This window comes from Neophocaena asiaeorientalis, unplaced genomic scaffold (assembly GCF_003031525.2).
Source record: "Neophocaena asiaeorientalis asiaeorientalis breed wild unplaced genomic scaffold, Neophocaena_asiaeorientalis_V1.1 scaffold433, whole genome shotgun sequence".
Taxonomy (NCBI): Eukaryota; Metazoa; Chordata; class Mammalia; order Artiodactyla; family Phocoenidae; genus Neophocaena; species Neophocaena asiaeorientalis.
Window position 1 is genome coordinate 2,747,827 of NW_020175040.1, and position 12,622 is coordinate 2,760,448.

Here is a 12,622-nt window from a genome sequence, read left to right on the forward strand (position 1 = left end):
TATAATGACAATTTTACCTCTTCCCTACCAATTTGAGTACCTTTCTTCTTTTTCTTGTCTGATTGCTGTAGCTAGGACTTCCAAGACTATGTTGAATAGAAGTGGTGGGAGGGGGCATCCTTGTCTTGTTCCAGATTTTAGTGGGAAGGCTTTCACCATTGAGTATTATATCAGCTGTTGGTTTGTTATAAATAGCTTTTACTATGTTGAGATGTGTTCCCTCTTTACCCACTTTTATAAGGGCTTTTATCATGACTGGATGCTGAAATGTACCCAATGCCCTCCCTGCATCTATTGAGATGATCGCGTGGTTTTTAACCTCTTTTGTTGACGTGGTGTATCACACTGATTGACGTGTGTACGCCGAGCCATCCTTGTAACCCTGGATGAATCCAAGCTGGTCACAGTGTATCATTTTTTTTATGTGTTGTTGGATTCAGTTTGCTAATATTGCACTGAGAATTCTTACATCTATATTCATCAAAGATATTGGTCTGTAATTTTTCTTTTTTGGTAATGTCTTTGGTTTTGGTATCAGGGTGATTGATGGTGGCTTCACAGAACGTCTTTGGGAGTAGAACAGGGACACTCCTGCACTCAATCTACCCTGGCAGCCTTGGAGCCACCCGAACTGACTCCCTGGTGACTTCCGCGTGGGATGGTGGAGTTCGGACACAGAGCTGAGTGGGAGCCATAGTCACGGGGTTGGGGGGAAACGGTCCTCAGTGTAGGAGGGCACATGATTTTTCCAAAGCCCAGAGGTTCTGCTCTGAGATGGGAAGTTATCAATCACAATTAATAACAGGCATACCTTGGCGCTATTCCAAGTTTGGTTTCAGACCACCTCAATATAGCGAATATCTCAATAAATCAAGTTGCGTGCATTTTTTGGTTTCCCAGTGCATATGAAAGTTACGTTTACACTATACTACAGTCTACTAAGTGTGCAATAGCATTATGTCTAAAGAAATGTACTGGCCTGAATTAAGACACACTTTCTTACTACAAAATGCTAGCCATCATCTGAGCCTTCAGTGTTTTGTAATTCTTTTGCTGGTGGAGACTTTGAAACATTGCAAGAATTACCAAAATGTGACACAGAGGCTCCAAGTGAGCAAATGCTGTTGGAAAAATGGCACTGGTAGACTTGCTCCAGGCAGGGTTGCCACAAACCTTATTTGTAAAAAGCACAATATCTGAGGAGCACAGTAAAACAAGGTCTGCCTGTACGGGGTCCTGCACAACCATGGGAGCAGGCTGTGGAAACAGATAATCCTGGCTCTGAATGGGTGACATCTCTGCTCACCTGCAGGAGAAACGGATGCCAACGCACTGGCTGAAGACGGGTGAGGAGTCCACATGGAAGTGCAGCCGTGCATGTGCAGAGACTGGGCGTCCCCGCGTCACTCATTCCACGGACATTTCCTGAGGCCTACTGTGTGCCAGGCACTGTTCTAGGTACAGAAGACCCAGCAGGGACCAAGACAGACAAAGCCCCTGCCTCACAGGGCAGTCAACAAGACAAAGAAAATGATGATGACCTATGCTTGGGAGACAAACAGAGCAGAGCAGAGGCTGAGACAGCTCTGGGGTTACGGTTGGTCAGAGGTCTCGCTAGAAGGTGGCACCTGATTAAACGGATGGAGAATTCAGATTCACAAACCTTAAAATAACTAGACTTGATGCTTGTTCAGCTTCTAGAATCCAGCGGTCGTAACCCGGGACCCCGCGCCAGGGCAACAGCCCATCTGCTCATCACGCCGGCCATCCCAGTGGGTCTGTGAGCCCCTGTGCACGGAGCCGGGGACATTCCTTCTCCTGACTCCAAACCAGCCTCCCTGCAGGAGGGGTTCTGAGAGTCAGTTGCTATGGAACTATTTCAGCTGGCAGGAATCTGAAAGTCAAGAGCAGCTGCCTGTCCGCCTTCAAGGGCCCCCACCCGGGAGATTTAGTGGGCTTAATCAGGCATGCTGGGAGCTCGCCCCTGCAGTGGAGTGGCTCTGAGGCTTAGCAGCTGCTCCCTAACCCAGAACTGCCTGCCATAGGTAGTGCCGAGGCTTCACAGCCTTCTCAGTGATGTCCAAGCAGGATCCCCAGCTGTCCGCTGACCTCAGTGGATGGAGGCAGAGGGGACAGTCTCACCCAGTGGGGAGTTCAGCTGAGGAGCACTCCAACTTCTCAGCTGCTCGTGGCCACGGCAGCTCTGGACAGATGCCCCTGACACCACACACGTATGGGCCAGGGGCTGCAGGCAGAGAAGGGACTGCTGGAAAAGACTCTCAGATTTCAAGAAAGGCCAGGGTGGAGCCCGGGTGGTTTATAAGGAACTGTCAGAGGCTGGGGCTGGACAGTGACACTCCTGGACAACATTCTGTGCCTTGGTGAAGCTCACCCGGAGAAATAAGGGTGATCTGTGGGGTGGCCAACAGGGAGCCCCCTGGCCTCCCCCACCGTGCTGCATGAGTAGGCGGGTTAGTAGGAACAAGGGAAGGAGAGAACTGGAAGCACATGGGGGATGCAGGCTCCCCAACCCCCCACCTAGGAACCATAAGCCCCGCCCCCCACGACCTTCCTCAGAGGCACTGGGGTCAGAGCTGGTGCAACTCAAACGAGAGGCAAAGTGCAGCTCAGGGGAGTGTGGTCACGGGTGAGGCCCCACGGCCATGAGGGCTCCTTACACAAAACAAACACTCCAGCAATGCCATGAGAAAGGTGTTGAATGACGGGAACAAAGCCCCAGCACCATGGCTGGAAAGGCCAAGAAACGGCCTCTGGATGGCCCCCACTGGAAGTGCCGATATCCAGAACATTCTGCCATAGCTGTGGTGTGACGATCAGGCAGACATGGGATGGAAAGTGCAGAGCACCAAAGATGGAAAGCAGACACTAGAGTAGCCAGTAAAGAAGATCACCTTCAAGGAAAGACAGCCAACTTCTTGAGAGGAATGATGGAGGCCATGACAATGGCAGAAAATAACAGAATTGTGTACCTGGTAAAACTATCTTTCAAAGGAAAGGATGAAATGAAATTAAGATAATTTCAGAGAAAATAAAACAGTTTTTTCTTTGCACAGGCAACAAAAGAAAAAACAGACAAACTGGACCGCATGAAAATTAAAAATTTTTCTGCATCAAAAGACAGTATCAACAGAGTAACAGGCAACTCACAGAATGGGAGAAAATACTGACAAATCACTGATAAAGGATGAATATCCATAATACAGAGGGAACTCCTGAAACTCAACAACAAAAGTCCCATTGAGAAATGAGCAAAGGACGTGAATAGGTCCTAAGCGGATACGCACATGGTAATAAGCAAATGGAAAGATGCTCAACATCACTAATCATTGGGGAAACGCACATCAAAACCATAAGGAGACACCACCTGGTTACAAAGGCGACCATCAGGAGGAAAACAACCACACAGAAAACAACAAGTGTTCACAGGGAGGCGGAGAAATCAGCACCCCAGCACGTTGCTCATGGGGACGTAAAGTGGTGCAGCCGCCGTGGACACCATTAGAGCAGTTCCTCAAACAATGAAACACAGAACCACCATATGACCCAGCAATTCCGCTTCTGGGCGGGTACCCCAAAGAACTGAGAGCTGGGTCTCAAAAGAAGTATTTGCTCTCTCATGGCATTATTCGTAACAGCTAAAAGGTAAAAGTACCCCACGTGTCCATCCTCAGATGAAGGGAGAAACAAAATATGGTCCATACACACAATGGAATATTAGTCAGACTTAAGGAAAGAAATTCTGGCTCATGTGACAACATGGATGAACCTTGAGGACATTATGCTCAGTGATATGAGCCAGTCACAAAAGGACAAATACTGTGTGATCCACTTAGATGAGGTCCCTAGAGGAGTCAAATTCACAGAAACAGAAAGTAGATGGTGGGGGCCGGGGCCGGGGCTGGGGAGGGGAGGGGAGGGTTAGCGTCTGATGGGGACAGAGCTTCAGGTTGGGAAGATGGGAAAGCTCTGGACCTGACGGCGCCGATGGCCGCACAACGGTGAACGTGCTTAAGGCCACTGAACTACACACTTAAAAATGGTTAAGATGGTAAGTCTTCTTACATGTATTTTACAATTTTAAAAAAATGAAAAGAAACAGAGTTTCTCACGAAGTGGCAGGTTTGAAGGCCTCAGGGTCCTGTTTTTCTGACTTCATTCTCCTGTCTTTCCCAGGCACCACTCTGCCTGCTTGCTCTAATCTGCTTCCTGGCTTCCCTCCTTCCTCCCTGAACCCAACATCAGATTTCCCATTCTTTTATTAAAAGTTAAGCATTTAAAACACATCAAGAAAGTGGAAAAAAAATTTAAAAATAGAAAGTGAAAAGAGGGAATTCCCCGGTAGTCTAGTGGTCAGAACTCAGCATTTCCACTGCCGTGGTCCTGGTTCAGTCCCTGGTCTGGGAACTAAGATCCTGCAAACAAACTGTGTGGCACAGCCAAAAAAAAAAAAAAGAAAGAAAAGAAAACTCAGAATCGGAGAAAAAATTTTGCACATCATGTATCTGATAATGAACTCGTATCTATAATATACAGAGAACTCTTACAATTTAATAATGAAAGGACAGATAACCAAACTTAAAAATGGGCAAAGGATCTGAGTAGATATTTCTCTGAAGAAAATATATAGCCAGTAAGTGGCCAATAAGCATATGAAAAGATGCTCAGTGTCACCAGCCAGCAGGTAAATGCAAATCAAAGCCACAATGATACACGACTTCACACCCACTAGGCTGGCAATGGTCAAAAAGGCAGACGGTCACTAGCGTCGGTGAGACGCTGGAGGAATGGGGACCCTCGTGCACTAACGGTGGGCATGTAAAATGGTGCAGACACGGTGGAAACTAGTCTGGCAGTTCCTTAAATAACTCAACACAGAGTTACCATATGATCCAGCAATTCCACTCCTAGGTACAGGCCTAAGAGAATGAACATATATCCACGTGAAAACGTGTACACAGATGTGCAGAGCAGCACTGTTCGTAAGTCAAGAACTGGGAACAACTCAAAGGCCCTTCAACTGATGAATGGATGAGCAGTGTGTGGGCCATCCATGCAACGGAATGTTATTCATCCATGAAAAGGAACGAAGCACTGACACAGGCTACCGCAGGGATGAACCTTGAAAATAGTACGCTAAGGGAAAGAAACCAGACACAAAAGGCCACATGTCGTGCGACTGCATTTATATGAAGAGTCCAGAACAGGCAGATGGATGGAGACAGAGAGCGGAGGAGTGGGGCAGGGGCTGGGGGTGGGGAGAAAGGGAGGAAGTGGAAACTAAGGAGTATGGGGCCCTTCTGGGGCAACGACCGGGTTCTAAAAGGGATTCCAGTGGTCACACAGCTGTGTGAACATGAAGCACTGAGTTGTACACTCTGAATGGTGAACTGTGTGGTATGTGACGTGCAGCTCAGCAAAGCTGTTTAGGAAACAAAAATGAGCATTTCCTCTCTTGCCCAGTTCTCTCCCCAAACTTGCTGAGATCCACCACAGCCCAGAAAACCAAGAACCCCTCTGGTTAGCAGAACTCAACTCTCCGAAGAAGCAGTAGTTGCGACGGACACCTACACACACGCACACGCACACGCACACACACACACACACCATGCTCTTTCATCCCTAGAATCCCTAGAAAACTGGTCTAGTCCTACTCTGTACAGTGGAAACAGAACACAAGCCAGAAATGTCATTTTAAATTTTCTTGTGGCCATATTTGAAAAGTTAACAGAAACAAGTAAAACTTAATTTAATATCATCTTATTTAAGTCTGCCTCTCCAACAGACTGTCATTCCAACACGTCAGCAACATAAACAACTTGCGGAGCTATTTTACACTGGGCGTGCGCCCGCAGCGCGTCTCAGGCCAGGCGGCCAGTCTAACTCTCCCCAACGACCAGCGGCAGAGCATCAGGCAGCGCGGGGCTCGTTCCCTACAGCCCACGTGACAGATCCATTTGGGCAAGGCCATAAAAAAGAACGTGTTGGCTAATGGAACTGAAGGCCACGCAGATCTTGTCTACAGGTGGGGCTGGGTCCAGGAGGTTTCTCTCTCTCCCCCTCATCCCTTGGGTCCACGTTTTTGAGTCGGTGCCACTCTTAGGCAAGTTCGTGAATTCTGCCCCCCGTGCCCCCAGAACACCCCACATTAAGGAGTATTCTCCCTTTTTAACAGTCTCAGGGAAAAACGCCATTCCTATCAGGTGACATGCTGAGCCTGTCCAGAAGGGATGCTCTTACTGGCCAGTCAGGGTCATGTGCCCATCAGAGGCATGGCAGCCCCACTGGAGCACGCCCCCAGGTGAGAGGCGAGGAGCAGCTCCCAAGACCAGGGACTCAGGCCACAGGCAGAGCCCAACACCCGCGCCCTGAATCGCAGCCCAGTGCAGCCTCTGGGGTTGAAAACGCACACAGCCCTGCTGCTGTTTTGTTAATGTAACTTCTTAATTGTCCGTAACTTATCTAATCTCGCTCCCAAGCTTCTGCCCTACTGAGAAGCAGAAACAAACCTTAAACGTTCAAATATCCCAATCTGTGGTATTTAAACGGTGTCTCTTGGGAAAATGGCAAGTCCGGGCCACAGTTCAACTCCCTAACAGGGCCTCCGTCCTTTTTGCTTCTCCCCAGGAGAGTGGTGGGGTCTGAGGCAAAGCTGACACGGCTTCCTGACACCAGGAAGGGGGGTCTGTGCCTCTGCCGGCCTCCAGCGCAAGCGCCTCACGCGCTCAGGGCCTCCCTGTACAGCTGCACACGTTGTGCACTGCACAACTCCGTGGGTAACCGTCAGCTCAGACTACAGGGCACAGAGCTCTTCCTGTAAGCGTGTGGGCAGCAGCCCTGATCCCACTCACCTCTGGCCCTCGGCCTCAGTCCTCACTGAACACCGCGGCCTGCGGGCAGGTGCTCCTCTGGAGTGGCTCCAGATGCGGCTCTGGTCCCCGCCCCCGCCCAGCAGCTTCCTCTTGCCGACTGCAGGCTCCTTCCTGCTGCTCTGGGCCCCTCAGCACCTCTGCGACCCAGGCCGCCGTCCCTCAGACCTTCATCCTACCCTCTCCTCACCGGGTGGCGCAGGGGCCTCAGTCGGCCGGCCCCCAGGCCCGCGCCTGCGGCAGGGACCCTGAGCCCTCTGCACACGGAAACTCTGCTTGTGGCACGTGAGGAGGCCGACGGGGTTTAGGGCCCCTCCCTTCAGGCTGCGGCAGAGCGAGGAGGGGATTCCTTGGCTCGAGACGGCCTCCACCCAACAGGGTAAGGACTCGAACCTTCGGCCCGCAGGGTCTGCTAGAGCTGTTCTCCCCCTTTACCGACCAGGAGGCTGAGGCCGAGACACACACCTGCCCGCGGTCGCACGGCACTCAGTGGGAGACCCGGATTCCAAGCCAGGAGGGCGGACTGGTCATTTTAGAGGAATGTGTGTCTGAGAAACTCTATTTGAGAAATTCATTCAAGGAAAAGAGGCTCTTTCTTGCCCTAAAAGCTGCTCCGCGCCCTCCCCCGCGTCCCCTCCGCGGTGTCACACCTGTGTGTGTGACGTCGCAGGAGAGACCAGCCCACAGGGAGATACAGGCAAGGGGCGAGCCCTGGGGGCTTCCGGGCCCGGGGACGGGATGGACGAGGCAGGAAAGGCCCTTGGGCCGCGGGGCGGACGCCTGAGGGTGGCGGGGAGGGGGTTGCAGGGGGCTTCGGAGCACAGACCTGCCATCCACGAAGCTGCGCCGTCCTCCTGCCGGGAAGGAGAGGCCGGACGGCCGTGGCGCAGAACCTGACCGGAAGCGGAAGTGCAGGGTGGGAACTCGGGGGCGGGGCGGAGGAGGGCGGGGCCGGCACGTGGTAACTTCGCGCAGACAGCTGCTGGTTGTTAGAATTTCATATTAGTTTCACTTTCATCGTATTATTTTTATGGCCATTTTCTATTGATGGCAGGCGATACTGGTCATCCAGTGATGACAGCGCCATAAAGTTTCCGTTTAAAAAATGTCTTCGAGTTCAAACGGGACACGTGTGTTTAGAGGAAGCGGTTTGAAGGACCCGCGAAGGGAGAGGCCGCCAGGGGTGAGGGCGGGGCCGCCAGCCGAGGCCTCGAGGGCCAAGGAGGGCGGTAACCGGAGCCTCGGACCCAGGGACTTAGACGAGGAGGACACGAAGCCAAGGGGCCTCATTCAGCAAACCACCTGGGAAAACTCAGTTTTGAGACAATTGAGGAGATTCAAATATGCAAATACTAATTTTGACAATGTCACGGGGTTATATAAGGAAAAAGTGTTTATCCACTAAAAGTAAACAGGGCAAGGAACACGTGCTGGGGGGTGGGGGGATCTTCAGCTGGGCGCAGCAATGATGCCTGAATAGCCGATTTCTAAAACTAATTAGACCCCAAGCAAGCTGGTGGACAGACAGCTCTGTCCCCAGGTCCTCCTGTGTCCTGAATGCTACCAGCTTATAATAGTCGGTGTGGTCTGGGCTGTGCTGCAGAAACAACAGTTCTCCAAATGTCTATGTCCTGCACAAGCTCACGCCATTCCCCCAATGCATGCTGGCTGGCGGCCCTGCTCTCTGGAACCCTCACTCCAGGAGAGAGGTGTCCAGTGCAGATGTGACCCGAGCATCTTCCACTGACACCCCCATGGTCAGAACGAGTCCCAAGGCCCCACCCAACCATTTTCAGAAACGCCACACATGCCATGAAGCAACATCACCTGACAGGCTACGGGGTCTCCAGGAGGGCCCAGAGGGGTGCAGCAGGGCCAAGGCCCCCGGAGACACACAGCCTCCAGATGCGAATCAGAGCCTGCCCTCCTCGCTTCCCAAGGAGCCTAGAACAGCCTCTGCTCCTCTTGGGCCTGAGGCCCCCTCTCAGCGTGGACGATCCTTGGCCTTGCACGCTGCCCCCCCCCGCCCCCCCAGCCCAGGCTCTGCTCCCTGATGGAGCATGCCTGGGTCGCCCCCGCCCAGGGGACAGTGTTCCCTCTCGGGTCTCCACGCTACTGCCCCTCCCCAGATGGCTCTCTCCCTGTCTGTCCAGCTGGCTGCCACCACATGCCCCTTCTGCAGTCACCTGGGTGCTACCTAGCCTTGCCTATTATTTTATCCCTGCTCAGAGTCCCTGCTCCGCCAGCCACCCCACCACCAGGGCTTAGCGCAGAGCTTGGCACCCAGAAGGGCTCAGCCCGACATGCTGGACCGTCAGCCAGCCTCACCGCTGCCGCCCGGACACTCCCACCCCGTGCCCTGCCCAGAGCGGCTGACAGCCGATGGCTAACAGCCGGGAGGAGCCCACGTGCACGGCAATCAGAAGGCGCCACCCGCCCTGCCGCGTTGCGCTCCCTGCATAATCACACTTGATCACCGTGAGTGCTGATTGCGCCCAGAGACGGCGCCTGCTCTCAGGCTGGTGGGGCTGGGGCCCTCGGCAGCCTAATGAGGGTAATTGAGGCAGGGCTGATTGTGCCGGAAAGCCGGAGGGGACAGAGCTGTGGGGGCAGGCTGCGTCACACCCCAAACAGGTCCATGTTTGCTAAATTTGCTTCCTATGCAATTTCATGCCGATTACACTGATTTCTTCAGTAATTGAGCCTGGTGCTGAGCTCACCGCCTGCAGCCCTGCCTGTCAGGATGGGCCCATTTTGGAGCAGGAGGTACTGATGATGATTTATGGTCCACTGTCAGAGCTCTTGGGTCGGAGATACTGCAGGAAGGCAGGCTGGAGTGCCGCTGGGCTTCTCTGGGGACCTCTCTCCTGTGAGGTGGTGGCCGGCTTCCAGTCCCACGAGGCCACTCCCCACCATGCCCCTCAGCTTCCTGTCTGTCTGGGTCACTGTGAGGTCCACACAAGTTCACCGGCTACAACAGTGGCTGAACCACGAGTGGGCCGTCGGCCTCATCACTGTAGCTGCCTGTGTCCGCCTGCAGATCAGCACAAGCAAACGTGCAGGTCGCCCTTTGGGATCCATCACGCTCACCCCGTCCACACCCAGGCCTGCCTCTCCCAGTTGTCACCTCTGATAGCCACGCCCCCCCCCCGAGGCAGGAACGGCTGTCTCTATTGGGCCCTGGAGGAAACAGCCAGGGACAGATGGGGCGCTGCCCAGAGCCACACGCCGGGAGAGCCTGCACCGACACCTTCTCCGTCAGGGCAGGAAACCACCTACCAGAACCTTCATGGGACGGATCGATGGGCCTGTGCTGGGAGGGCCAGCATTGCCCAAACTGGGCCCCTCAGCTGCAAGGCTCCGAGTGGGGTGCTCCTAGCTGAGAAAATCTGGCACGTGCAGCTCCAACGCTGCTGCGCAAGGTGGGGACCCAGGCCAATGTCCAGGCTTCCCCAGGCCCTCTGGACTTTAACACGGTCTCCAGGGACCGACTGCTCTGAGCCGAGGCAGAACACCCAGGGGACCTGAGAACACACTGTGTGGGCCCAGGTCAACAGGACCCCCTGGGTGGGGCTCGGGCCCTGTGTTTTCAGTCTCAGCTGATGCTTCCCCGGTGGTCCGGGGGCCCGGAGCACAGGAGCTCTGTGATGCCAGGCCCCCTGAAACACAGCTGGCGGAGGATCTGCACCTGTGGTCCTGGGGAGGCCCTGCTGCACTGGCCGCGCCCTGAGGGCAGGAGTCCCGGCATCTCGGGCAATGCTGCCGCCGGGTGGGGGTGGGCTGTGCCTGCAGCTCTGCTGGCCGCGCGGCCCCAGCCCAGGACCCTCCCCCTCCCCCACCCCTGAGTAAGGAGAGCCCAGAGCCACGAGTTTTAGCAAAAATGTTTATTCTCTCCTTAATGTGTGTGTCTTTACAAGTACTAAATCTGAGACAGTAAACTAGGAAACGGCCGTGTATTTACACAGCCTGCGAGCCACACCGCCCCCGGGAGAGGCAGCGGCAGAGGGGCCGCTCAGGCTGCCGAGCGATTGCTCTTCTTTTGGGTGGGGGTTTGCGGCGTCAAAGGACAGCTAATCGTGGGCTTCGTCTTAAAAATATCTCTCTCTCTCTAAATATATCTATTCTAGCTTGTGTAGCACCAACGGCGTGAGCCCTCAGCTCCAGCACTGGCGGGAGAGCCAGGCGGGGCTCGCTCAGCAAGGGCAAAGCGGGGAGGGCGGGGGGACCTCTCCCGTGGGCCTGGGGCCTGGGGCCCGGGTCGGGGAGTGCGGGCAAGCTCGAGGTATATGGAGAGGCCAGGCTCCCGACCGAGGCCGAGCTGTCCCTGGCGCTCCTGAGACGCGTGTGAGCGAGGGCGGGAGGGGGCCCGGGGCGGCGGGCAGTAGCAGCAGTGTCGGGGCGGGCAGGCATCCTGGCACACCGCCCCACACCACAGTCCAGACCCCCGGCCCTGGGGCTGCAGAGGGGCCTTGGGGGCCACCCACCTGCACAGAGCAGCGCTCCCATGCCACACTCCAGCCCCCCTCAGGCCAGAGCCGGAGCTTGGGGCCCGAGTGCCCGGCAGGAGGACGGGGTTGTGACGGCAGGCGCCTGGGCCCAGGGCCGAAGGCGCGGTGGAGCCAGCAGGACCCTGGAGACGAGCCAGGAGGAGGACTTGGCCCGATTCCAGCCCCGGGAGAGGAAGGTGCGGCCGTACTGCGGGGTGGACTGCAGGCGTAGGTCAGCGATCGGCTCATGTGTAAACAGACGGCGCTAAAGTGCTTGCGCACGCACTCCACGAGGCCTCGCGCCCGCAGGGCCGGCTCCCCTCCTGCGTCACCACCGCCCAGCCCGCCGCCCGTGGGGCAAGCGCGGGGCCGGGGAGGCCCGAGGAAGGGGGGCTGGGACTGGATTCTGAAGACGGCGGCGCAGCGGCCGAGGAGCCCCCTGACCCGAGCGGGGCTGGAAGAACGGGGGCTTCGATCAGAAGCAGCTTCAGGGAAGACTCGGGGGGAGCGAGACCCGCACCCGGACGGAACCCGGCCCCGGCCAGCACCCGCCCGGCCTGAGCTCCCGCTGGACACCCGCCACGCGGGGGGCCCGAGCCCTGCTCAGTGCCCACGGGGCCCAGGGACCCCTGCACCCCGGTTCCAGGACCTTCCTGAGTCAGGAGGGGGCGGATTTCACCCCTCCTCCCGCGAGGGAGCAGCTCCTCAGCTGACGGAGGTGTGCGGTCTGGCTCACACTGCTTGGGGGGGGTACCCAAGACGGGCGGCCGGGGGCGCGGGGCCGGCCACAGCTAGCTGTCCCTTAAAGTCCGCGGGAATCTGTAGTACCGTCGAAAAAGTGAATTGAAAAGGGGACAGGCCACTGCCTTCACAAGTGACTAATTAATTAAAAAACATGAAAAAAGGGCCTAACCACCTCTAGTATTCAACACTTGCAGTTTTAAAAAGATCAAGTCAGACTAAACGCTAGCACAGTCATGCAGGAATCCACGGCCCGCGTCCGGGAAGCTCTCGGCCCGAGAAGTCCTCTCCTTTTCACGTCAAAACGAAAACAGGACGACCCGCAGGTCGAGGGTGGAGGCCTCGGGGGTGCTGCAGCGGGGAAGCTCTGGCCACTTTCTCCATGACCATTTGGTATTGCTTTCCCGCTACTTTAATTCTCTTATTCTAAAGTGTAAAATTTCCCCTCCTCCAGGTAACTATACAGGACCCCACTGGGGCTGGAGACAGGCTAGAGCCACATATATA

General features: G+C 55.3%; 1 protein-coding gene across 1 annotated transcript; it reads left to right on the forward strand.

Annotated features, from left to right (window-relative positions):
• The first annotated feature begins 10,768 nt into the window (after nucleotides 1-10,768).
• Nucleotides 10,769-12,614, forward strand: LOC112411983 (translation initiation factor IF-2-like). The gene has a single exon (XM_024763404.1). It carries the CDS (start codon nucleotides 11,622-11,624, stop codon nucleotides 12,219-12,221), a length of 600 nt encoding a protein of 199 aa, XP_024619172.1. The 5' UTR covers nucleotides 10,769-11,621; the 3' UTR covers nucleotides 12,222-12,614.
• Nucleotides 12,615-12,622: the final 8 nt, after the last annotated feature.